At 50.1% G+C, this 27,562-nt stretch overlaps 1 protein-coding gene across 1 annotated transcript in view; it reads right to left on the reverse strand.

Annotated features, from left to right (window-relative positions):
- Nucleotides 1–10,693, reverse strand: part of LOC142461579 (phospholipid-transporting ATPase IB-like) — a 132,550-nt gene extending 121,857 nt beyond the window's left edge. Inside the window, exons 1-4 of the mRNA XM_075563556.1 lie at nucleotides 10,347–10,693; nucleotides 6,015–6,114; nucleotides 3,892–3,990; nucleotides 1,297–1,342 (exon numbers count right to left, since the gene is read on the reverse strand). Of these exons, the coding sequence (XP_075419671.1) occupies nucleotides 1,297–1,342; nucleotides 3,892–3,990; nucleotides 6,015–6,114; nucleotides 10,347–10,693 (592 nt within the window). The remainder of the gene's footprint in view (nucleotides 1–1,296; nucleotides 1,343–3,891; nucleotides 3,991–6,014; nucleotides 6,115–10,346) is intronic.
- Between the last annotated feature and the right edge of the window lie 16,869 nt (nucleotides 10,694–27,562).

The raw sequence follows: 27,562 nt of genomic DNA on the forward strand, positions 1-27,562 counted from the left end.
AGAGATGATAGATACCTAGCTGTAGATTCATGGATAATAGGTAGATAAATAAATGCCACATATACTCAAGTATAAGCCGACCCAAGCATCAGCCAAGGCACCTAATTTTACCACAAAAACGGCATTAAAAAATGTGCTGAAAACTCAGCTTATACACGAGCATATACGGTAAGTCTATAGGCAAATAGGTGTATAAGTAAATGTGGTAGTTACATAATCTGGTGCCGCTTTGGGATGGACTTGAGAGGATTAAGAGTGAAGGGGTGGAGTCTAGTTTGTCAATCAGCTCACAGCCAGTGAGGCCTCTGTGTGGGCGTGGCCTTCTCCTGAGGATTCTGGGGACTCCGGGATTTCCCCCTTGGAGGCGGAAGATACTTTCCTCTCTCTGCTCACCCCCTGTGAGAGGTTCTACTGACAAGACCTGTGGCACTACCTGTGCCCTGGAGCTGGAGGAGCCACGTGGAGACCCTGCCAGCACTGAGACGCTTCCACCGCCACTGGATCCACAAGACTTCCCACCCAGTGGCCTGTGAGCTTCCTGCACTCGGTATTATCATGTGTGTTTTGTGAGTCTGAAGAGGACTTTATAGATTGATATCGGACTTATGGCCTCGATCTGGACTGGGCAGGGATGTTTTCTCCATATTCAACTGCTCTTGTCTATAAAGCTCTTTCCTATACATATGAGAATGTCTATGAATTTGTTTCTGTAGTCTATCCAGACTGACACAGTAAATCAGATGGTCTATAGACAGATGGCTGAAACATTGATAGGTGGAGTTTAGATAATCAGATAGATAGATGTTAGGTACATGGATGGCAAATAGATAGATAGATAGATAGATAGATAGATAGATAGATAGATAGATAGATAGATAGAGATGCTATATTAAGTCATTTTTGGTGCTAAAGGGAAAACAGTTTGCTGCTACAACATTTAGGAGTTAGCTGGGAGCCTGGGAAGCAAGACGATCTACTGGCAATCAGTTTCAAAGACGCCACAGCTGGAAGACCGGGAGAGACCCGCCCATTATGTGAAACCAGAGCTCTTTAGGGGCTAAGGATGCTCTGCATTCCCTACACTCCTTCCTTCCCATCCTGTCTTCTTTTTTTGCTCCAACTAACACAGTCATTGCTTCTGACATACAGAAACGGGATTCCCTTCTGACTCTGATGCTTTGTCTCTATATTTCTTTAACTGCTTCATTAAATATTTTAATTATTACAAAACTCGGTGAATTGGGGGGGGGGGTTGCCTCTAGAGAAACCAGATAAAAGTTCAATGCAGTAGCTTACCTGCCACTTTCTTTAAGTTAATTAGTTTGTCCGCCTTACGTCGTTTCTGTGGTAGAGGAATTTAAAAAAAAAAAAGTCCATTAGGTAAGACATCCATAACAAATGACCCAACTCGCCATCTAAGTGCCAGTGCGTCTTAATTGTAAGTTGTAAAGTCCTCTTTGGCTGTGAGTGATTTCCATGTTGCTTCTCCTTCACACGACTCTACGTTTAGATGTAACCTGAGAGCGAGATGGGCAGAGAACAGCCGGGTGGTGACAGGCATGGACCCTGGTTGACACCCCGGCTCTGCCCCTGGCTGTGTCAGGTCGCTAGATTAGGAATAAAGGGGCCTATCTTCCCGAACGCCTTCGCTAAACGGAAATTAGCGGTCCATGCCACAATACAGGGGTTGGAAAGAAATCAGGCACACTAATGAGACACCTATGGGAAGATCCAAACTCAGCATGCGCAGACTTAAGGCCACCTGGCGCAGGTGAAGCTAAACCTGGCCACAACCTAGGCCCATGGTGTCACACAGGTGAGCTTAAACTCAGCCGTTAGGGTCAGCCAATACCCTCCACCATGCCTCCCCAGCCAAGGGAGCTAGGAGGGGGTCAAAGCAGGCCACGGGCCCCTCTTCTCTTTCTGGGGTGCTCTGCAAGCAGAGGGTGGGAATCTCTCCCGAGTTGGTGCTCGGTGAGTAAGCGCCCATGGGCCCTCTTGGGGCCTGTTAGCCTCTGGGGATTTTCCTGCTCTTGGCTCCTCACCAGTGGCCTTGAGCGCTTTCCAGGCTTTGGATACTAGCAGACGGCCAAAATACCTTTGCGGGGTCGACAAGGGAATACGCCTCCGGTGACTTCCCTCCACCCATAATTGCAGGATGGGAATAAGCTGGCTATCAGCCAGCAAGTGTTGGAGAACCCATCTGGTTTCTATGGGTGATAGGAGATTAAAAGGGTAAATCTGACTCGGACATGGAAAACCTTGCCACTTGATCTCCCTTCTGATACACTTTGTGTTGGACCTGGTTTTTCCTATTTTTGGTGGATTTTTCCCCCTTATTGGAGGTTGTTGTATTGTGTCATGGTTGGTAGGCGTCTTGACGCTGTTATGTTTTCCTGTGTTTTTCGGTGTGTGGAATCCAGGATGGGTGAATCGATGGAGACAAGTAGACTAGGGTTCCTGGGGGGCACAGTGGGGAGGTGCGGGGGAGCTGATTTCAAGGACCACAGGAAGGAAGAACATGTTTTGAAACTGGGGGTGGTAGCGATTGGAGAGCACCGCTCAGTGTGAATGATCTATGGGATGATACCTGGATTACCTCTGAATAAAATGGCTTGGGGGACAAAAAAGAAGCAATATGGAAATATCTTTTTTTAAAAAGAGAGAAAGAGAGAGTTACAGTCTTGGAAACTCTCAAGGACAATTCTACCCTGTCCTATACTCACTATGAGTTTTAATTGACCCTATGGTGGTGAGGGTGTGTGTGTGTGTGTGTGTGTGTGTGTGTGTGTGTGTCCCCTATCTTTTCAAGACCAGATCTGGATTTTTGATAAAAGAATCTCCATATAAGGAGCTGTATGCCTGACACCAAACCAACACTAAGAAAATGGTCTTTACAAATAAAGCAGAGTCAATGATTAAAAGGTGGCGGGTGGGGGGGTGTGCTACTTCAAAGGTTGGCACTGCATCTGTTGCATCCAGTGACTACAGTAGCTGAAACAGAGAATGGGCAAGTCTGGATCTGGTCCTCTTGATGAAGACTAGAACCTTTTCCTGTCATACGCCAACCAGAAGGCCAAACGAGGTTCCATGGTTACAGCTTGTCGTTACCAGACGGGAGGAATGAGGCAGGAGTGCAGGGACAAGAGCACTTGAGCAAAGGCCTCTGTTGGCAGGGGACTTCAAGAACCGGGTGATGCTCTGCCGCTTCTGTCCTGTGGACACGTCTCTGTCGGGAGAGACCAGCCCCTGGAGAAGGACGGCATGCTTGGTAAAGTGGAGGGGCAGGGGGACGGGGGGAGGCCCTCGAGGAGGTGGCTCAGCACAATGGCTGCAACCATGGGCTCGGTGTAGGAACAACTGTGAGGTTGGTACAGGACCAGGCAGTGTTTCCTTCTGTTGTGGGTCGGAACCAACTCGATGGCACCTAACGACACCACGAGGTGGAGCAAGTAGGGCCAGAACAAACGGAAAACCGTGTTAAGGATCTTCTTGCTTCCCTCTGCCACCCAAACCGGGCGGGGGGGTGTGTGTGACAGAGAGAAAGGCAGACATCACACGGTCCACGTGGACATCCTGTAGGGCCATTTGAGATCACCACTTGTGGATGGGTTGTGAGCCCAGGGTTGTGGTCATGGTTCACATAACAGCTCGTAAGTCCTGGGAGGTCTACCAAAGGGATGAGTCAAGGAGTATCAAATTTAAAACACGAAAACCCAAAATTTGACTCTTCCCACCAACTGCTGACTGGGACAATTCAGCCAGTTCCAATCACCTGTCCTTTAGACCCTCCTTCCCCCCAAAAAGAGACAGACATAAAGGTGACATAGATGACATTTATGTCACATGCAACACTTCTGCAAGCATTGCGTCATCTAAAGGTCGACTTACGTAATCTTCCATGATCTCTTTGATAGCTGAAACTAGAAGAATGATCATCAGAGGCAGAACTGTTGTGTACTTTCCTGTTGGGGAGACATCTGGAATTTGCTGCAAAAAACCAGAGATACACCATGAAGCTCTAGACCAGCGGTTCTCAACCTGTGGGTCGCTACCCCTTTGGGGGTCAAACAACCCTTTCACAGGGGTCGCCGATTCATAACGGTAGCAAAATGACAGTTACGAAGTAGCAACAAAAATAACTTTAGGGTTGGGGGGGGCACCACAACATGATGAACTGTATTAAAGGGTCGGGGCATTAGGAAGGTGGAGAGCCACCGCTCTAGACAAATCCTTGTTCCATTCTGCCTAAGTGCAAAGTCCCACTTTGGCACGGCCCAGATGTGTGGAACCACAGGCAGGCTAAGTGAAAAGGGGAAGGAGGCTCTCAGGCCCTTGACGTGACTACCTAAGAGAGGGCTTCTCAAAGGCCCCATGGGGAAATTCCATCTCCCTCCCCTCCCCGCTTTTTATTTCTTTGTATTGCTATCACGGGTGACCTTGTCCATTCAGCAATGCACGTGAGTTTCCTTTCACCTCTTTCACGGCAGTCCATCGTGTTTCCTCCCCGTGGCTCCTGTTTCCACCCCACCTGCTTGCTTAGCCCTTCTGAACTTGGGTCTTGGGCAAATGACACCCTTTCTACTTGAAATGATCAACACGTCTCTGGCGTGCGGGCCTTCCTAGTCTGACTTCCTAGTTCCCTCTATAGACCTGTTGTTTGGCTGAAAATCGAGCCACGAGGGTCCAAACCTGACAAGTGACTAAGGATAGTCATCTCTGGGGCTCCACCAGTCTCTAGCGGACCAGTGAGCCTGGTCTTTTGGATGATTGTTCCGCTTGGGTCCACCTTGTTTCTACGTAATATCCCTGACCTTCCCACCTGATCCCTTTCAGAGCAGTTAGTCTTGGTAGTCGGGCACCATCTAGTTCTTCTGGTCTTAGGATCGGAAATCCATCATCTTTTAGTTCCATCTTCCCATTAACGTTGTGAAACCACCCACGCTGCATGACGGACCACTTGCCCGTGCAACTGCTCTCCCGTCACACTCCCTGCACTTAGCTCCTCCTCGGGAGCGAGGACGCATTCCATTCTTTTCCAAGGGAATCGTTCAAATACTAAGTGTTGCTTTAAAGTTGCTTCTTTTCGGAAAAATTAAACTCAGACAATCAGTCATTTTACTGAACCTTTCTTCTTTTTTACATAAAGAAGAAAATAAAATGGCAGGCCCAGCGGACTACGGCTTTCAAGGTGAGAAATGAATGATGGCTAGAACTGTAGAACTATTATCACCATTGAACATATGTGCAATGAAGTGATCAAAATTGAGGCAAGATGGTGGTTTTCTGATGGGAAGAACACGTGATGAATGGAGTCACATTCCCAGAGGGGCTATATGGGAGCCCTGAATCCTTTTGCCTGTCTGCATGACTGCTTGGAAATAGAAGTCATACCACATGAGCAAGGAGCCCTGTAGCACTGTAGGTTAAGTGTCAGGCTGCTGACTGAAAGGTAGGCAGTTCAAATCCATCAGCCACTCCGCAAAGCAAGATGTAGCAGTCTGCTTCCATGCAGATCTGCCGCCTCAGAAACCCTGGGCGGCAGCAGTTCTGCTCTGACCTACGGGGCCACCAGGAGTCGGAATGGACTTGCCGGCGGTAGGCGGGTCTTCAACAAAACAGCAGCTCCACAGAAGACAACTTGGCAGGATGGCCCTGTAATGCTTCCAGCCGAGAAAACCATATGTGGTCATGCTCCTCTGTCACTTGGGCCTCTATGAGGCAGAGTTACTCAGTGGGACCCAACAACAGTATTGAAGAAGAAGAAGGAGAAGGAGGAGAAGGAGGAGGAGGAGGAGGAGGAGGAGAATTCGTCTATTGTCATGCCACAGGTTTGGTTTGCAGACAAGTCAATGTCAGTGTCTGCAGCCCTAACCTAAGAATCAGGAGTGTTTTCTTCTGCGAGTGTTCAGGGCATTCTCTACGTCCAACTTTTATTGCAGCTCAATGAACTTTTAAAGGCGTCTGCTTGCTCTTTGAGAGTTGTCATCTAATGTCGCGGTCAAAAAGTTTACCTGCAAGGCGGCAATGAAGAGGAAGAAAACATTGGCAACTTTGCTGAACTGCAGGTACAAGTACCGAGGGAGGAAGGACCACACGCTGTATTTGGCCGTGCTGTGTGCAAAAAGAGAAACAGACATCATCAGTTAGCGTTCTAAACTCTAAAACCTATATATATATATATATAAATGCAGGAAGTTCGCTATGACTCAGAGGTGGATTAATAATATGACATGGGGTAAAACAAGAATGGCCCCTTTTATAAAGATGTTCTGCATCCGTATTTTGAAAGCACCCACGGTTATCAGAAAGCAACTGTAGGATAAAAGAAACAAGAAGACTGGGGTGGGTGAGAGTAGTAGGGAAGGGGGAACCTAGGAACTAAGCCTTGAGAGAGGCGACTGTGGAGAGGCATGCCATCTTCACCCGCTCATCATTGAGATCAGCCAGTTATGTCCTAGGTTGGTGCCGTGGCGAATGAGCTCGACTGCCAGCTGAAAGGTTGGAAGTTCAAGTCCAGGAAACAAAGGTCTGGCGATCCACTCTCCCCCCAAGAAAACGGTCATTGGAAATTCCAGAGAGGTGTGAGTGAGCACGCGGTAAGACATACACCCAGCAGATACGTAGAGTAGGGGACACTCTGGACGTGTGCTCCAGGGCGGAGGAAGCTTGCAGGCGTTGATGTTGTTGATGTTGTTGTTGTCGGTGTTGTCGTTGTTAGGTGCTGTTGAGCCCAGCTCAATGCGTAGTGCTGCTTCCAGGTACAGCAGAGTGAACGCTGCCCCATCCTGGGCCAGCCTACGACGGTTGTTCTGTGTGACCCTTTGTGACAGCCTCAATCCGTCTCCTTGACGAAGCCTGGTGCCCTCCTGCAGATGACAGGCCCAAGCACGGGAGACCAGTTCTCTCCATCGGAGTCCTGGGCAGCACTCGGCTGTGTGCTTCCAAGGTTGGTCTGCTCTTTGGTAGGGCGCCCTCCTCTCCATGCTCTTAGGCAGCACCCTCTTTCAGAGGCACCCATTCCCCAGCAGTCTTCCTCTTGCCTTGTCCAACTCACATGTGTGTAAGGGGACGGGAAATATCACAGCTTTGGTCAAGTACACGCTGGTCCTCAAAGTGCCCTCTTGCTCTTCAACACGTCAAAGTAAAAGCGTAAAATCCCTACGTGGGTTACGCAGTCAGTAAGTCGGACATCTGGAAAAAGTTGTGTGATAGATATATTGACAATAACAACAACAAAGCTAGCGGCTGAGCCTACTTAGGTACACCTACAAACCTGATCAGATTTAGTGCATTGGTTTAGAGGTTGAAGGCCTTGGCTTCATGGGACATCCCAGTTAAGTAGCCTAATAATATGTTAATTGATTCTGTTCTACCTCCTTGTTTGTTGTGCAGCCTCTGGGGTCTTGTAAGCAGCCATCAAAGGGGCAACAACTAATCTCTATTCACCTGAAGCAACAGAGGAAGGAAGAGGGTCAAAACAGAAGATATTATTTAGGTAGCTAATCGGCACCATAAACAAATGCCTCCTTTACCATGAGACCAGAAGAACTAGATGGTGCCCTGATATCATTACTGATGGATTCTAATAAAAAAGGGTGTGCGTGTGTGCAGAGTTAGAAAATTCTCATGGACTCTAGACTTCCTAAACCATAAAGGTTAAGAGTTTATTGTCTTGAAGTAATCTTTACATCTGAAACCAAAAATGTCTGCTTTGAGCACTATCTTCTTTTAAACTCTCTATAAAAAAGTAGTGCTGTCGGTTAGGCACTGGGCTGCTAACCTCAAGGTCTGCAGTTCAAACCCATCAGTTGCACCTAGGAAGAAAGAGGAGGCTGTCTCCTCCAGTAAAGACTTAAAGCCTCAGAAACCTCTGGGACCCTACCGTGCCCTATAGGGTGGCTCTGACTCAACTCAATAGCATTGGGTGCATCCGCTCCTTAATGTTGTCCAATACTTCATCTCTCTACATCACACAAGAATACTTATTCACATTTTCTTTCCAGTATCTAAACTGTGTCTCCTGTTGGGTCAATTTCGTTTTATCCCCTAATTTGTCCACTGAGTTTTTAGCTAAGTCATCGTAGTTTTAATTCCAGGCTCCGTTTGTTTCTTTCCAGGATCTACTAGACTTGTTTTTAATCATTTTCATGCTTCATTCACACCTTCAATACCATCTGTTGTTCTTTTCGGCTCATCGAGAGTGTGTTCATAGAAAAACATTCTTAGTTCACACTCTTTTCTCTTTGACAATTTCACACCCTGAAGATTTTTTTGTTTGGTTGGTTAGTTGGTTGGTTGGCTTTTAAAACTTTCTATTGTGCGTTGATACAGGTTTACAGAACAGATCATCAGTTTTCCACCCAGCAATTCATACACCTTTTGTTTGATGTCATTGGGTGCAATCCCTTGAGTGTGCTTTCACTGATCTCACTTCCTCCCCATGTTTTCTGTTTCCATTCCTCCTCCTGGCCCACCGCTTCTGAATTGTGTCCTGGAGTTTCTAACGGTCTGGTTTTACTCGCTTTTTCTTTTGTTATCTTTCTCCCTTCTTTCCTTCTCCGCTTTCTCCCTCCCTCCCTCCCTCCCACTGTCTCTTGTTAACAGCCCGGCTCGCTCAGGGGTTGGTGCATTTCCTTTGCCCACGTGTTATCAAGCATCATCACTGGGAAGTCTCCCAGGTTGGAGTGGACGGGACATGCCCACCGAGATGATTAGCGTTTCTTCTGCCAGATGCCTAGCAGTCTGGCACCATTTTAAACTAGGGTTTGTGTGGATCACACAGATTCACGATGTAGACATCAATGCCCTGAGAAGGTAGCCGGTTCATCACTATAAATTTGCAAGGCAGACGTGTGTTGTAGTCCCCATCCGTGTGGAATAGTAGCCCTGGTGACACAGTGGGTTACATCTTGGACTGCTAATCATTAGGTCAGCAGTTCAAACCCACCAGCCACTCCTCAGGCAAAAGATGAGGCTGTCTGCTCCCATACAGACACACAGTCTCAGAAACCCACGGAGCAGTTCTCCGCTGTCCTAGGGGGTCGCTAAGAGTCAAGGGCAGTGGTGTGGGTTTGGGCTTCCTTTAGAACGGCACTCTCCAGTGAACTGGCTTCATGGTGGTAGAATCTGCCAATCAGTGTTTCTCTTCAACTCGACTCTTCTCTCCCAACTCGGGTTCCAGGTCATCAGAGATGGCAGCTGTGCCAGATCCCCCGAGGAGGAATGAACCACGCCCCTGCCTCTTTGGCTTCCTGCTTTCTTCAGGCTTGGCAACCAGGGTCAAAATATGCAGATAAGGCACATTTCTGAGCCCCTCTGGTTAGTCCCTAACCAGGAAGTTTAGACACGGCTGAGCTGGTGCAGCCAACATTAACCAAAACCAAACCCACAGCCTTGGAGGCCATGCTGACTTACAGCCACCCTCTGGGACAAAGGAGAGGCTCCTTGGAGTTTCCCAAGACTGACTCTCATGGGAACAGTCTCCTCTCTCTTCCTCGGAGTGGCTGATGGGGTGGCATTCAATCCGGCAATCCAGGGTGTTGGTGGGGAAGCCAGTAGGCCATGCAGATTCCCTTTAAAGCACCGTCTCCTCAGGAGTCACCCACTGACTGCCCTGGACTCAGTGCCAACCTACAGCACTGCCAGCCTCCACGACAGGGTGGAACTGCCTCGGAGGGTTCCCACGGCTGCCCAGCTTTAGGGAAGCAGGGGGCCATGTCCTTCTTCTGCCCAGTGAGTGGTGGCTTCGAACCACCAGCCTTTGGGTTAGCAGGCAGCCCAACACTTAACCTTCTTGTGCCTCCCTCCTTTGCTCGGGGGTCAGGGGTGTCAGCTGGCGGTGGGCAGCACGAGTCCTGCCTATGGACGTGGACGAGGGAGAGCAGAGGCCGGCCAAAGAGATCTCTTCCAGGTGAGCTTACAGGCAAACCCTAGCCTCGAGAGTGAACGGGGATCTGAAAGTTCCTGAGACTGGCCGTGTGGTCGGGAGAAACCAGTTCCTGGAGGACATCATGTTCAGTAAAGGGGAAGGGGAGCAAAAGAGAAGACCCCTCAGTGGGGTGCCTTGACACCGTGGCTATGACAATGGGCTCAAGCACAGGAACAGTGAGAGGGCGTTCCCGGGCCGGGGCAGGGGTATGTACTGCTGGACACAGGATTGCTATGGGTCAGAACCAGCTCAATGGCACCTAACCACCGCAAGACTGGAGACACTGTGCGGAAGCCTGAAACATGGATGGCGTGGATTGGGGGTGGGCTGGGTGGGAGTGGGGAGTGAGGGGGTTCAGGGAGGACCACACCATCTTCTTCCTTCCTCTCCGCCCCCCCTCCCCCTCACGTCTCACCTGATGGAGTTCTTACAGAAACTGTTCTTCTGGGGCTCGTTGAGGTAAATTAAACGAGACTTGGGCAGCTTGGTCTCTAATCTCAGTTTTTTCCCCGCCCACGCGTCCATCCAGCGCCTGAGAGCCCACGGGGAAAGCACAGCTCCTGCAATAACCGCAAAGGCAAGGGGACGGGAAGCATGAAGACACTTGAGGGCAGGCCCCCGGGGGGACAGCAGGCCCCCTGCCTCGGGGTCTCGGGTCTGGGCCCAGGGAGCAGGCTGTTCTTCGAGGGCCCCATCCGCTCTGCACCCCCCAGCTTCACTGCAAGACCCATTCAGGTCGTCGATCTTGGTGCCCTCTGTCATTTGCCCCCCACATCCGCTGCCGGTTCCCTCCAGGAACCTGCTGGAACCTTCACCCCTACCCAAGGGGCCATGCAGTGAGATCAAGGGTGCCAGCTTGGCTTAGCTGACGGCAGGGAGGAGAGGGGAGAAGAGGAGGTCTTTGTGGCCAAGAATGAATGGGGCTTTCGACAAAGGGATTGGTGGTGGTGATGCTGGGAGAGGCCGAGGGGGAGGAGGGGCTGGAGGAGAAGGAGGAGGAGGAAGAGAGAAGCAGAGGTCATGGAGGGAAGGGGGTTTTGCCCTGGGGCCTCAACATGGCCATCATTTTTGCACCAGAGTCCATGACGCGGGAATGGTGAATGAATGAGGAAGGGGCGCTGTCCAGGGTCTTGGAGTCCAGGGTGAAGTGTGAATTTTCAGATCCTTGCCTTGGTGGCACGGTCAGCTGCTTACCCCTTGGGCTGAGAACTCTAAAGTCTGTAGTAGGAACCCACCAGCTGCCCCTCGGGAGAAGGGTGAGGTTGCCCACTCCCGTAGAGACTGACAGCTTCATAGACCCTCGGGGCAGCTCGCCCCTGTCCTGTAGGGTTGGCACAATCCAGTCGATTCAAGGGCATTGAGTTTATTCCGGTTTGTGCAAAGAGCTTTCCCCCATTCAGACTTTATGCTTAAGCTAGAGCGCTTCTTCAGTGGAGAGGGTGGGGGCACAGAAGCCGCCACCACCCGAGAGACTGTCACCTGCAGGACAGACGGGGAAAGCCAGCCAGCCTCCTGACAGAGGAGAGCAAGGTTGTCGGTGAAACGGAGTTCCCGGAACAACGGGCCAAACCTACACCCCCTTTCCCGTCCACGAACTAGGGGGCTTCCTGCAGCAACACCTTTTACAGCCAGGGCTCCACTGCAGGGGCGCCACCGTGAAGTAAATAAGCCGATAAAGCCAAGGTCAAAGCCGAACCCACATGAAGTCCACAACCCTGTGCCCAAGGACGAGGCAATGCAAGGGACAGGGAGAAGAAGGCACGTCTCTTTGCCCAGTCAATGAATTAAGTTACAGAGCAGCTGGGAACCATGGACCCATGGGTTTTCTTTCCAAGAAGGCGCTTGGCCTGGACCAGGGCGGGGCCCCGTTGCAGGAGCCGCCGGCTCCCTGGGGCGCAGCACCTGCCTGGCCAGTGCTCCTTGTGGTCAGCTCACAATCTCTGCAGGGCCCTCTCTCCGCACAAGTGGTCAACCTGATTATGAGCACAACCCCCACTCCCCTTTCCTGCTCCTCTCCCAAATAAACCTCTTGAACATTAAAAACATTTTTTTGAGGAAAGAAATAAATTAGATGTCAATATAGTTATCACAGAAGGTGGCCTGGTGGTGCAGTGCCTTCGAGTTGGGCTACCAACTGAGAGGTCAGCCGTCGGAAACCAGCGGGCGCTCCCTGGAGAAGGGGGAGATCTTCTGCTCCTGTGATGCGTGACAGGCTCGAGGAACCTGTGGGGACGGTCCCACCCTGCCCTATAGGGTGGCCACGAGTCCACATTGAATGATTTTGGTCAGTGTTTGCTATCATGAAGCAGGAGTCCCTAACACGGGGCAAATGGTTGATGCACTTGGCGGCCAGCAGAAAGGTTTGAAGTTGGAGTCACCCAGAGACGCTTGAGAAGAAGGGCCTGGTGATTGCTTCCAAATAAATCAGCCGCAGACGCCCCGCGGAGCCGCAGACACCACGCAGAGCCTGTTCTGTTATGACACATACGGGGCCACAATGAGTTGAGGTTGAAGCAAAAGGGGAGCTTAAGAAAAAAGAAGCAAAAACTCTCTTTAAAGTGATGCTTTCAGTGTAAGATATGGAAGAACAACAATGATAAACAATTGATTAAGGGTTCCCGAGGGTGGGAGGGTGGGGGGAGGAGAGAAAAGAGCTGATACCAAGGGCTTAGGTAGAAAGAAATTGGTTTGAGAATGTTGGCGGCAGCCTATATACAAGTGTGCTCAATACTATTGAATGATGGACTGTCCTAAGATTTGTAAGATCCCCCCCCCCATAAAACGATTTAAGTTTTTGAAAAGCTGAATAAAGCGATGCTTAACCAGAGGAGGGTTTTGCTGAAGGAGTTCTGAAAGTAACCCGCAGGGCCCTGACAGGCACACAGACCCCAGAAATGATCCCGTCCAGCTACGGGCAGCGGAGCCTCATCAAAGGGCCAGAGTTTGCTAAACAGAGACGAGAGATTCCCTTGACAAACGATCCTGGCAAAACTGGATCCCCCCCTGAGAAAAATGAAACAAGGGCCATACAGGGGGGAAATTGGGGGCAGTGACATATGTGACCAGGAACTATCTTGTACATTTATAGAAAATGTCAATATCTCAACAACAAAAAGATAAACAATTATCGACCCCCCACCCAAAAAAAAAAAAAAAAGAAATGGGCAGAAGACGGAGAGTGACGCTCGACCAAAGACCTCCAAATGGCCAACACACGCGCGTCACAAAGAGAGGCCCCAAGTGGTCGTCACTTTGAAACAACATCAACTTGCTGCCGTCAAGTGGATTCTGACTCGCAGCAACCCTGCAGGACCTGGAAGAGCTGCCCTGTGAGTCCCACCGACTGGGACTCTTTACAGGAGTGGAGAGCCCCGTCTGTCTCCCAAAGAGAGGCTGGTGGTTTTGAACTGCTGGCTATGGTCCCCGGGGCACCCTGCCCTTGAGCCCTTAGAGAGAGGCAAATGGTAGCAACGACCAAAACGAAATGAAACCCAACACAGCACATGCTAGTGAGCATGTGGGGATGTTGGGGGTGCAAATGGGGACTCCCGTCATGGGGACAGTCCGGCGGCCCCGTAAAAGCACGCTGAGGCCCCGTGCTGCAGGCGGGAGCCGGACACCCACCCGTGCTCGGGACCACCGTGTGCACACTAGCACAGAGGCAGAAACGACTGAGCGCCCAGCAAGAGGCAGGTGCGTTAAAGGACCGTCGTCCATCCGCACAGGGAACGCGGTGCCGCAATCAGGCGCAAGGAGGAATCTGCAAAACGTCCCAGGGCACGGGCAAGGCTGCGGGCACAGCTCTGCCAGGTGACATAAGTCGCTCCCAGAGGGCCCAAGACTGGGTGAGACCGCGGTGAGGACAAGTCAAGGATGGGTTTTCTTTGATGTCATCTGGGTGGACGGAGGGGAGAGGGAGAACCACGGTCCAGAGTAGGCCTGGGCACATTGGGGTGAAGGGCAAGGCGCATGATACAGGCCGAGTCAGAACATGGGCCCAGGCAAAGGAGACGCCGAGAGAGCTGTCTGCACACAGGCAGTCACAGCGCACTCTGTGTGCTGGAAGTTCTGCTCGCCCGGCTCAAACTCCCTGTCCTCGAGTCCGCCCTAACGCGCAGTGACCCTGTAGGACAGGGAGTACCGCCCCTGGGGGTCTCTGAGACTGCCTCTTTACAGACTTAGAAAGCTCCATCTTTCCCCCAAACAAGGATGTAGAGTACTACCTTTGTGATGGGGAGACTGAAGAAAACACACATAAGGATATAATGAAGGCTGTAAGAATATTATATAGAGAGTTTATATTATAGTACAATGTATTTTAATATAAGATTCTAGTTTCCAAAATTGTCTGTATTTTTGGTTTGTATTGTTTGTGTGTTTTGTTTGTTCATATGAGTGTCTCTCAGAGGTGTTATGTCAATGAAGGTCGCCCTCTGGAAGCTGTGATATGTGCTTTTTGATTTGGGGGAGTGATGAACCTAGAGGGACAGCAGGTAGAATAAGGGGTCCGGGGAAGGGAGGTAAAGTGGGGGTAAAAGGGAGACGATGTCAAGGAATCCGTGTTGAAAAAGAATGGTTGGAAACTGATTGTGGTAGCAATTGTCCATTCTACTTGACGTGGTGGAACTCTGGAATGATGGGTGATATGTATTAAACCCCAACTAATAAAAGGAATACGGGGACGACCACAGAAGAATCGGTGTGTTTGAATGTTGGTGCTGGTGAAGAATACTCCCAAAGGGCAAACAAATCTGTCTTGGAAGAAGTACGGGCAGCGTGCTCCTTAGCAGGCATCGTGAGACGGTATCTCACTTGGAACATGCTGTCAGGAGAGACCAGTCCCTGGAGAGGGAGCGCGTGCTTGGTAAAGTGGAGAAATCCATGGGTCGCTTTCTGTAGTATTGGTGTCTGTGAGAAAGAGGGAGGCCCTCGACGGGATGCATTGACACCGTGGTGGCTGCAGCAATGGGCTCAAGTACAGGGACCATTGTGAAGACAGCCTGTGCTGTAGGGCAGGGCAGCACTACTGTGGGCTTCTGACACTGTGACTCTTCACCTGAAGAGAAAGCCTGTCTTTCTCCTGAGAAGGGGCTGGTGGACTCGAACTGCTGACTTTGTGGTGAGTAGCCCATGGCATAACCCACTAGGCCACGAGGGCCCTGTTCTCACTAAGGCAAGTTGGGAAGAAATGCCTGGCCAACAATTCTGCCAAGAATCAGTCCAAAAGGCCCTTTGGATTGCAATAGTCCTCAGTGACTGGTGGGAACAGTGCAGGGCCAGGCTGCATTTCATCCCACAGTGCTCAGCGTCACTCTGAGTTGGTGTGAGGGGCTGCCTCGGTGTGAGGCTGAAGCTTCACCAAACAAGTGTAAGGACATTCCACACTCAGGTCTCCAAAGACTCGATGTGGTCATGATATCCACACTACACAAAGCGATCCGTAGATTCGATGGGATAACCGTCACAAGTCTCACAGCCTTCTTTGCAAAACCAGGAAAGGCGGCCCTTAAACCTACATGGGACTTATAATAGCCAACTCAATCTTGAAAAGTAGAAGGACTCGCACTTCCTCATCTCAAAACACATTCTAAAGCGACAGTCATCAGAACAGGCTGCCACTGGTATAATGATAGGCCAATGGAATACAATAGAGAGTACAGAAATAAACCTGTCCATCTATGGTCAGTTCGCTTCAGCAAGGGCGCAATGTTCATTTGGTTGGGAGAGAGTAGTTTGTTTTTTAATGGTGCCGGACAACTGGATTTACACACACACACACAAACACACACACACACACATAGAACCTGGACCCAACTTAACACAAGATAAAAAAAATCAAACTCAAAATGGATCAAAGTCCTAAATGTAGGAACTCAACCCATAAACCTCCTAAGCGAAAGGAGTAATATTTTATGACTTGTCCTTCAACCGTGGATTGTAATATCAAAATACCAAAAGCATCAGCAAAAAAATAAATAAAACGAATGGGACCTCATCAAAATTAAAAAACAAAACCTTTTTTTAAAATGGTTTTCTTGAGAAAGGGAAGAGACCATCGACAGTCTGGGAGAAAATTTCCGGTGACCATGTGTTGGATAAGGGCTGGGGTCCAGAATCCATAAAGAACTATAACGAAACAACAGAAAGATGGCGTCATCTAAGAAAAAACAAAGTCTGTGAAGAAACGTTTATCCAGAGAAGAAATACAAATAGCCAACAAGTGCATAAAGGCTGCTCATGGTCGAACGTGTCTCGTGAGGCCAGCATTATACTGATTGGAAAAACAAAACAACAGAATCATTACAAGAGAAAGATAGGCCTCGTCGACATCCTTCCAGATGCAAAAACAACATCCTTAGCAACACAGTAAGGCATCAGATCCTCCCACATGAATTGACTGTGCGTTAGAAAACAGCACAAGCCAACAAACCAGGGATAAGGGAACAACAAAATATCTAAGATCAATGGTAAGGAGAATATAGAACACCTGGTGGGGTTTCATCAAGTGCAATGTAGCCCAGAGGAATGACTGATTGCCGAATGAAGGTCAAACATGATAGTGGGACAGGAGCAAAGTAAAAGGAAGCAGAGGAAAGAACTAGGGGGCAAAGGACATTTATAGAGGTCTAAATACAGGCATGTACATATATTTACATGTTGTATCAAGGTAGCAGGTGGACACTGGGCCTCTACTCAAGTCCCTCAATGCAAGAACACTTTGTTCTAACAATCCAGCATTCCGTGATGCTCACCTTCCTGACATGATCGCTGAAGACAAAGCGGGTGCATAAAAGCGGGTGAAGAAAGCTGATGGTGCCCGGCCAACAAAAGATACAGCGTCTGGGGTCTTAAAGACTTGAAGGTAAACAAGTGGCCATCTAGCAGAGAAGCAACAAGCCCACATGGAAGAAGCACACCAGCCTGTGTGATCACGAGGTGTCGACGGGATCAGGTATCAGGCATCAGAAGACCCCAAACAAGCAATCATATTGATGTGAATGAGGGTGAGAGCAGAGTGGAGACCCACAGCCCATCTATAGACAGTTGGACATCTCCCACAGACGGGTCACAAGGAAGGGATGAGCCAGCCAGGGTGCGCTGACCAACACACACCCTTCCTCTAGTTCGTTAATGCTCCCTCCCACCCCACCCCCCACTATCATGACCCCAGTTCTACCTTACAAATTGGCTAGACCAGAGCATGTACACTGGTACAGATAAGAGCTCTCAACACAGGGAATCCAGGACATATAAACCCCTCAGGACCAATAATGGGAGTAGCGATACCAGGAGGGTAGAGGGAAGGTGGGGAGAGAAGTGAGTGGGTGGGGGGGAAGGGGGGACCTATCCCAATGATCGACTTATAACATCCTCCCAGGGGGACCAACAACAGAAACATGGGTGAGGGGAGACAGCAGATGGTGTAAGATATGAAAATAATAATCATTTATAATTTATCAAGGGTTCACAAGGGAGGGAAGATGAGGGAAGGAGGGGGAAAAGGAGGAGGTGATACCAAGGGCTCAAGAAGAAAGAAAACATTTTGAAAATTATCATGGCAACATATGTACAAATATGCTCAATACAATGGATGTATGGGTTGTTATAAGAGCTGTTAGAGCCCCCCAATAAAGTGATTTATAAAAAATGTTTATATATGTATACACAACCCAGTATGTGGGCCACGGAGCCATGTTCCCGGGGTTGTCTGTGTCCACGGAGGATGCTTAAGACGCAGGTCACCAGGCCTTCTTCTGAGGCTCCTCTAGCGGGACCCGACCTCCCATCGAGTTGGTCAGCTTGGAAAATGACAACTGATGCTACAAGGCTTTAGCAAAAGCACTGGCCATTCTGCAGATGTTGCTGGAATCACTGGTCGGCAACCCAGGAGGTAAAAACAACAAAACTTGTCTCTTGACCTTACATGACTCCCCAGACCACATTTCGAGAGCCTCGAGGCCCAGGTGTGAAAGGCAACGCTCCATATTTTAAAAGGCAGTGCTAGTGAACCGTGACGGCAAGAAGGTATAAAAAGAAATGCTTGCTCTGGGCGAGAGGGTCTGAAAACATAAACCACAAAGCAAAGCACCAGCCACTCTGACTGTTTTTCACAAAGAAATGTCTGTACATTCAGACGGTCGGAAGAAACCTGACAGCAAGCTGCTTATTTCCAGATTAAACCTACAATGCCATCGCTGACAAAGGCGTGCTTTCACCCACTAAAGAATTTCCACCAGTGGATCAACGATAAGAACACAGGGGCTGAGTAGGTGGCTGCTTTAGACACAAAGTCAAAGGCCTGTAGCCATGAAACAAGATGGCTGCTGCAAACAGGTACACGCTACACTTTCAAAAGAATGGCCACGGTGGGCACGAAGACAGGGAGGTAGACACAGTGCAGTGCCAGTAGAAGTATAACTGCAGATCCCTGGAGGCACCGTGGTGAAGCGCGTGGCCGCCAACCAAGAGGTCAGTGGTTTGAAGTCACCAGCCATCCCTGGGAGAAAGATGTGGCATCTCCAACCGTAAAAGATAGGCAGCCTCAGAAGCCCCCTGGGGCAGGTCTACTCCGCCAGGGACAAGGGGTTTGGTTGAGGGTTTAGTAGTATACGAGAATATTGATAAAATAATTTCAGTGACATTTAAGGCGCATATGCCCTAAAATGTAGTCCTTCCAATTACACTTTTAAAACTCATTCAAGTGTCAGCTACAATCAAATATGCACCCTGGAGTGCCGCTTAGAACAAAACTGACCCACAACCACTGGCCTTGAGCCCATCTGACTCTGTGTGGGGTTTCTGAGGCTGTACATTTTTATGGGAGCAGACAGCCTCATCTTTCTCCCAGAGAGTGGCTGGCGGGTTTTGAACCAACAACCTGTGGTTAGCAGTCAGAGGTTTACCCAAGAGCACCACCAGGGCTCCTGACTGTATGTAACCGTGGTTGGAGGTGGGGGGAGGCAAAGTCCTGAACCCTCCACCGAGGATAAAATACTATAAAAAGTCACAGCCTGTGAGTCGATTCCGACTCCGGCAACCCTGTAGGACAGAGTAGAACTGCTCCCGTGGGTTTCCCGGACTGTCACTCTTTATGGGAGTAGAAAGTCTGATCTTTCTCCCTCGGAGCAGCTGGTGGTTTTGAACAGCTGATCTTGCAGTTAGCAGCTGGATGTGTAACCCACTCCCCACCCCACCGGGGGCCCTCACATGAAATACTACAAAGACAGAAAAAGAGTGGCTCAGTAAGTGGATGATAAATAAATACATCTCAGACCCGTAAGTGTGCTTGGAAAGTGATTGACGGAATATGATATGTAATCGATTAAATCATTTGCACAAACTGATTTAAGCACATACCTGCAATACAATTTCTTGCTAATGGCTCTGTGGAGAGAAATACAACTTTAGACATGAAAAAGTATTTAAAACAATATTTAGTCGATGTTTCTGGGGAAGAGAGTTAAGAGGCAGAAGTAGTGGTTAAATGAGAATTTGCTTTATAATTTCCACCACCACAATCTCTCCCCCGCCAAAATTTTCTTCTTCAAAAAAAGAAAAAGCAATCTTCATCACTGAGACTGTGGGTCACAGGTTTTCCGTAATCATATGTATCTTAATACCACAGACAGGGCATTGATGTAGCCAGACCACATCTGTCCGCCTGCCGACAGCTCACCAATCTTGGCAACATTACTATTAATAACAAAGCAAGTCATATTTTATAAACATTGGTCCATCAGAACTGGCTATGTTGATCACTTAAATCAATGACATTCTTTGAAAATCAATAATAATTCAGCCATCTTGGGCGTAGATGATTAGTGTATGTTATACCATGAGAACCCAAGAATTGAATGGTAGAGATATTTTAAATTAACTAAACCTGTCGTCAAAAAGAAGAAAAGCATTAGGAAAGAGAAAAACTGGAGCAAACGTAACAAAATGCTGAACCTCGTTCATTCTTCCTAAAAAAGACCAGAGTCACCAGTCTAATGAAGCCAGGTGACGCTGGTCCTGGCTCATCCATCGGGTCTGGAAATGAACCTACCCTGTGGCTCAATGTTCAGCCCAACGACCTCACTCACTCACTCTCACTCAGGCCATCAAGGGCATGCTGACTCACAGAACTGCCCCTGTGGTTTCCCAGACTACAACTCCTCATGGGAATAGAAAGCCTCGACTTTCTCGTGGTTAGTGGTTTCGAACGGCTGACCTTGTGGTTAGCAGCCCAACAATAGACAGGTATACTAGGAAAGTATGTACCCTTTAGAATCATCCACCATGGGGGGTCCACAGGGCAGCTAGACCCAGGAGCAGGCTCAGAAGGCTTGGGGAAGGAAGAGGGATGGAAACAGGAAGTGCTGCAAGAGGGGGGGAACTCGTGTTTAGTGTCCACCTTGCACCACCCTGACGGGCAGGCAGTAAACGAGGTGAAACCAGCGGGTACGGATGGATGGTTCAAACACTTGCCCATGGTGTGCTCTGCCAACTGTCAGCCAATGCACCGTAAAACGTCTTTTTCTAGAAGTTGTTGCTTCTGAATGGTGAGGACATGAGTGGTTGCTGGACTTTGTGTACACACACACACACATACATACACACACACACACACACATACACACACACACACATTCCTTAAGCTGTTTCAGCATCCACCCAGCAGTAACCCAGGTCCAACACACTCGACTGCTTTTCAGGCTGGAGGTGCAGCACATCCCAATTTCTCCTCTCAGTCTAACATTTCTCTGGCTACTTCCCAAACGCCACACTGGCTTTGTCCCACAGCAGTGAGAAGGCAAGACCCTGGGAAGAAAGAGGAGCCCCCTCCCCCCGCACCCCCCCCCCCAGCCCCGCAGCCCCCCTGCTGGGCCTGGGCGTTTGAGAAGGAAACCAGGTTCAGTTACTGTAACAGTCTCTTAAAGGGACAGTCCACACACAGACACAGCCTCCCCCCCCCCATTCACGGGTCCCTGATGGGCTGGGCCCACTAGGCTGCAGGACTCACCTTGGTCAGTGCCCAGCTCCTGAAAGCTGACCCTGAGCACTATCAACCCCAACCCCAGGGGTGGCCCTGACTCTTCTAGACCGAGAGAGCCCTTCCCAGCATGCCTCTCAACGTTCCACACAGTTGAGTGGTGGGGGTTGGTCACCCCTTCACCAAGCAGGGCACAGGGGAGGCTTTCTAGAGGTGCAGAGGATTTTTTTTTTTTTTGCCCCTAGAACCTACTCATTCTTTGAGGGAAGAACACCTGATCCTTTTTCCAGGAGAGGCTTGTGGCTTGTGACAACTATGCCGCCAGGCGGGGAGAGCCGTCTCCTCAAAGCAAAAGCAACATGGATGACAGATGGCGTGGATGGGACTGAGCATTCAGGGCATTCCCTGCTGACAAAGTGGGAACCGCCAACCAGAGCCCCAGAGCTTCCGCGTCCGGCGCCTGCACTGGACTGGTGATGGGAGCGTGCACCTCGGTGGGACTCCAGCTACCCTCCCTCCTCCGGAGGTCAGCTTGGCAGGGTCCCAAAGAAGCCCCAAATCACTGCTATCAGTCCGTTCCCACTCACAGTGGGCGACCTGATAAAACAGAGGCCAAGGGCCCCCTTGAGTCTCCAAGGCTGTCAATCGTGACTGGAGCAGACAGCCTCCTCTTTCTCCCTCGGCACGCGAGTCGGTTCAAACTACTAACTTGAAGGTTAGCGACCCAGCGAGTCACCGACGGGGCCACTGGGGTTGGTTTCTGGGTGGAAAGGCTCCCAGACCTTTCCCGATAGGGCTCTTCATCTGTATCCATTGTTGCTGGGATACCGTGGTGATCAGAAATGACATTGTTGGCGTTGTTGGTGGTGGTGTTTTTGTGGCTAGGTGCCAACAAGTTGGTTCCAATCCGTATCGACCCCGGGCACATCACAACAAAACACTTTTCAGCCTCGGACACTTGGGAAGCAGCGCGTAAGGTTTTCAGCAGGTCCTTCCTCCAAAAGTGGGGGGCCGAGCCCTTCCTCGTGGACTGTCCTCAGTCTGGAAGCTCCGCGGAAAGCGGCTCACTTGGGGTGACCCTGCTGGCTCTTGAAACAGCAGTGACCTGGCCCCCAACATCACAGCAACACACAAGCCCCCCAGTGGGACACACTGAGGACCGTGGTGGGCGGTAAATAGAGTGTCCGCCTGAGCTCTGCGTCTCCTTTCCCGTGAATTATCAAACCTAAAGGGGCGGTGGGAATTCCTAAATGTGTATCCAGAAGTGCAGCCAGCAGATGGGAGTTTACAGCGGCTGCCTCAGTTGAGTCGGGACCATGTCTGAGTCTGAAGCCAGCAGTGTGCTCGCTGGTGGCGGGGTGCTTATGTGCTGGGCTCAGGTCCCCAGGGTCAGCAGTTGGGAACCACCAGCCCCTCCACGGGAGGGAGATGAAACCTGGTCCCGTAGAGTGCCTGGCTCGGGAACCCACAGGGGCAGTTCTACTCCGTTTGACAGGGTTGCTCAGAATTCACTTGATGGTAGGGGTTTGAGATCAGAAGGGAGGGGGCCTGGGGCTCTTGGGTTGACCGGTGGTATCCAGCACTCCTGAGATCGATCACAGCCAGCAGGTAAGAACGAAGGGGGTCCCCAAACCCATGGGAACGCCTGTGCCATGCAATTGGTGAGCTCAGAGGAGGGGGCGTTTGTGGCTGGTGTCCCAACAGCAAAGGCGGGACGCGGTGCCTGCTCTGCCAGCAAGCTCTGGCCTCCTCGGGGCTCTTTCGCTGCTGGGGGGGAAACCAGCTCAGAGGAGCTCCTAAAACCAGAGGCAGAATTTCCCCTTGAACAGTACCTGCTCTTTTGCCACCGGCTCAGCGCTGGGGCCAGAAACTGGCCGTGGGTGGGGAGGCACTGCCCTCTGGTGGTCACCCTGTGCTCTGGCTGCTGAAGTCCAGGAACCCCGGGTAGAACCAAACTCAACCCACCTGAAGCCGTTATAACTCACCCTGGGGGCCGAGAGGCTGACCTGTCGGGCTGCAGTACAAGGTCAACAGTTTGAGGCCACTAGGGCCCCTGAGGGAGGGTGATGGGACTTTCTAGTCCCACAAAGAGTTACTGTCTAAGACACCCACAGGGAACGTTCCACCCTGTCCTATATGGTCGCTTGGCACCGACACAGTGTGTGTTGTTGCTGCTGCTGGACAGGAGCAGACCAGCCTAGTCTTTCTCCTACAGAGTTCCTGGTGCATTTGAACCAGTGACCTTGTGGTTAAACTCCCGGCGGTGAGACCCAGGGTCAGTAGATCACAGAGACAGTAGTGGGTGGATAATGACCGACCGAGGGGCATGTCAGGGGTGAGCACCCAGGAGCACAAGGGGGAAATGCCCTGGAAGTGACTGCGGTGTCCTTGCCCACCTCCTCTTCCCAGGACTCAGCTGTTCAGCTGCATGGTCTGTGAGACAGATGCCAGCCAGATGATTCCAAACAGAACCAAACTCACTACTCGTGGGTCCAGTCTGACTCGCGGCAGCCCCGTGGGGCAGGATGGTGAGAAGCCTCAGCTCTCTCCCCTGGAACAGCGGGTGGTTTCAAACTGATGAACTTGTGGCTAGCACTGGCAAGAGCGTGACCACGACACCACCAGGGCTCCTTGGGGCGTACTCAGGGACAACGACAGGGAGCCGGGGCTAGGAACCAAAACCGGTGGGCACTCGCGCCTGCTTCTGAAAGGGCCTGGCCCGAGAGCCAGGAGGCAGCTTGTTATTGACTCAAGGAAAACAAGCACAGCAACGCAGTTGTCACTCACAGCCGCTCCCTCCAAGGGAGAAGGAGGAGGCTGTCTGAACCCGGGGGACAGTCTGGGAGACCCACCGCGGTGGCAGTCCCACGCTGTCCTGTAGTCTGGCTGTGAGTCGGCACTGACTCAATGGTAGTGAGAATGGGAGGAATGGGTCAGAGAAGGAGCCCTGCAGGAGTCGTGGTTACACACTGGGCTGCTAACCACAAGGTGAGCAGTTCTAAACCACTGCTGCTCCGTAGGAGAAGATGAGGCATCTGTCCTTAGGCCGTGCCAATGCATGGTGCCCCGGAGCGTCCGTGTACTTACTACTGTCTTGTGATGCCCTCCTTGCTTCATTCACGTGTGTGGTAAACTTGTAGGCGTGGCCCCGCTGTTGTGAAGGAATATTACAGGAAGATGTGCCCTGTCACCAAGCCCTGTTGTTGGTGTAAACAGTGTCCAGTCACTAAAGATTCAGTCTGGACGAGTCAACAATTCCTATGTTGCAGTTCAAAGCCGGCCTATACTCGCATCGTTCCCCCTTCTCAACAGAGTTGTACGTTGCGTACCATTGGCTAGACTAATGACTACCAAGGCGTAGTGGTTACCCAATGGACTGCTAACCACAAGGTCAGCAGTTTGAAACCACCAGCCATCTCCACAGGACAAGGACGGGGCTTTGTACTCCTGTGAAGATGTGCAGGCTGAGACACACAGAGGCAGTTCGACGCTGCCCCATAGAGTCACTGTGAGTCAGCATTGACTTGATGGCAGTGGAAGAGATGCTCCTGGAGGGATAGTTAATAATCTTCTCTAACGTAAAATGACAGCGATGCCTCTGAGCTGAACCAGAGGCCTATATAAACCATAGGTGCAGGAATGGATTTTAGACTTGCACCTAATTCTAGGTCCACCATAATCATTTTGTTTATGTGGCCCTGCTTGACGCTCACCCGCATGGACAGCTCACTGAAGCTAAGGCAATAGCAATGTGTGGTGCTAAAACGAGATGGTGTCCGACTATCAGAAAGAATCATGCCTGAGATCTTGAAGTCTTGTTTTCAAATAAACAGTCATCTAAGTGAGTTGTTAACAAAGTCCACATGGAAGAACCACACCTGTGTGATCCAAGGATTGTCAATAATATAATCCAAATCTAAAGGAGGGAATGGAATCAGAGCTTAAATCATGAACGCTTGGTTTGCAGGAGGCTATGGATGACAGTGGAAACCCAAAATCCATTTGTCAGGTCACACGTGGATTAAGCCACAGATGAATCCCCTTTGATCACAGTTGAGGGACGTGGCTAGCCCTGTTATCAGACAGAGAACACTGTAAAGTTGACCATGGGGGACGAATGTAAGTCAAAATGTACTCTCATTTGATCTCCCTTATGACCCAGTTTAATGTTGCTGCATTGTTTTAAAAAGTGAAGGGGAAATATGCGGGGATTAAGCCCCTGGTAGGTCTCCTCTGACCATGGACCAGGGCTGTGAGTAGCCTTGCTCTCCTGCAGAATGCACTGGAAAGTAGATTGTTGCAGAATGCAGGGAGGTTAAAATCCAGTACCTTAGTTTTTAATCTCTCTTTTGATACATTTGTTTGTTCCAGTTTTTAATATTTTCTGCTTTCTCTTCTATTGAGTTTTTAAAATCTGTTTTACTTTGTTATTGTTGTTGGGTTTTTGCTTTTGCTTTTTAGTGGGTTTCTGCCTGTGAATTCCAGGATGGGCAAATCCGTGGAGACAGCCCCTGGATTGATGGGTTCTTGAGGGGACGGTGGGAACGAGGTTGGGGGAATGGGAAGCCAGTGATGAGGGAAGAAACATGAAGGAAATCTTCTAGATGATTGTGGTGCTGGTTGTATGGTGCTTGACGTCACTGGGTGGTTGCATTGTGTAGTGTGTGAGTCATGCCCAATAAAAATGTTTTAAAAAATGATTTGCAGTCTCAGAAACCCACAGGGGCAGTTCTACCCTGCCCTATAGGATCACGCTGAGTCAGAATCAACTCGATGGCAGCGAGTTTGGTTTTGGAGCAGGAGTATCCTTAAGAGCCCTGGTAGGGTGGTGGTTACTCATTGAGCTCCTAACTGCAAGGTCAGCAGTTTGAAACCACCACTGGGTCATTGGAAGAAAGATGAGGCTTTCTACTCCTGTAACGATGTAGTCTCTGGACCTCACCGGGCAGTTCGACCCTGTCCTATAGGGTCCTATGAGTCAGAATAATCAACTCGATGGCAGAGTTCAGTTTGGGTTTTCTGGATGGGACATAGTCCCTAAGTGATTACTTAAAAAAAACAACACCAATGATAGATAGATGATAGATAGATAGATAGATAGATAGATAGATAGATAGATAGATAGATAGATAGATTTAGAGACCGTCTCAAGAAGGGCCTTGACACATTGAGCACTAATAACTGGAGACCAGATACGTTGTGAAATAGCACCAAAGACATCAAATTGAATCAATCACAGAATCCTTAAAAGGCAAGAAAGGAAAAACCAACATGGTCACCACTAGAGACTCTGGAACGTACTCCGGAATGTAGAGCGGGACACAACAGGACACCATTGATAAAACTCACGTCCTGGCGCAATAGCCACACGGCCGCCAAAAACCGTACACCCTAGCTCGTCGTGCATTCTTTCCAAAAATCGGGACTTTTTAAAACGGCGTGGGAGGCGGGAAAAAATGTTAATAATCGGACTGTCCCGCCAAAAGCGGGATGTCTGGTCACCTTAAGATGATAGATAGATAGATAGATAGATAGATAGATAGATAGATAGATAGATAGATAGATAGATAGATAGATAGTTAGATAGATAGATAGATAGATAGATAGATAGATAGATAGATAGATAGATAGATAGATAGATAGATAGATAGATAAAAAATAACAATGCTGAGTTGACAAGGAGTCAATTCTGGCTCAGAAGGACCCCATGGTAGATGAGAGGCCTTTTCTCCGGGGTGCCTCTGGGGGGCCTGACCCGCCCACCTCTCAGCCTCTCTCTTGGCACCCTGACTCCAAGTGCCTGCATGGGTGCTGCAGCCTCCCCGCTGCCCGGTGGAGGGCACAGCATCCCTGCACCACCCGCACCACTCTACATAAGGCTTTCAGGGATGGTTTTCCTCTTCCTGGGTAACGGAGAGGGGCCGTGATAGAGGAAGACCCCAAGGAGAGAGGGGGGTGGCACAGCGGCTGCAGCAGTGGGCTCCCAACGTGGGTGAGGCCGGTGCAGGGGCAGGCAGTGGGTCCTTCCTGGGCCAGGCAGTGGTCACGGGGGAGCGGTCCTGGCCCCCAGGGTTGACTGCCCACATCCTAAGTCAGGTAACGGCGGCCTCCTGAATGTGAGCCCAGGAACATGCCGGTGGCTGGTGGGACCCGCGTGGGGCTGCTAACTGGTCACCGGTCAGTAATTAGAAACCACTGGCTGGTGATGGGCTTCCTCCTCTAGTAAGGAGTGACGGTCTTGGGGACAGTTCTACCCTGCCCTGTGGACATGGTGCGGGACCTGGCAGGGTGTAGTTCTGCTGTGCGTGGGGTTGGAATGGGGCATCCGCGAGGAAAAGGCCAGGGAAGTTATGCAGAGCAGGTTTTTGTGGTCCACATCACGACGATAGATCTGGTCATCTTTCTAGGCTAGCAAGAGTTGTCCTAAGAGATCATTTCATTGGGAAACCTTGACCCTTCCACCCACCAGGCCTGATCTTGCCCCTTCGGCTTCCTTTTGTTCTAAAACTCAGACAGCATTAAAAAGGAATATAGTTTATATTCCTGCAGGATGCTAAACTTCCCTTGGGGCGTGGTGTAAGTCCCAGGACGGGGGATTCCTTGGGGCAGGGCCGGAGAGAGGAAACGCAGCCTTCAGGGATGCACAAGCCTGGACA

This window comes from Tenrec ecaudatus, chromosome 11 (genome assembly GCF_050624435.1).
Source record: "Tenrec ecaudatus isolate mTenEca1 chromosome 11, mTenEca1.hap1, whole genome shotgun sequence".
Lineage (NCBI taxonomy): Eukaryota > Metazoa > Chordata > Mammalia > Afrosoricida > Tenrecidae > Tenrec > Tenrec ecaudatus.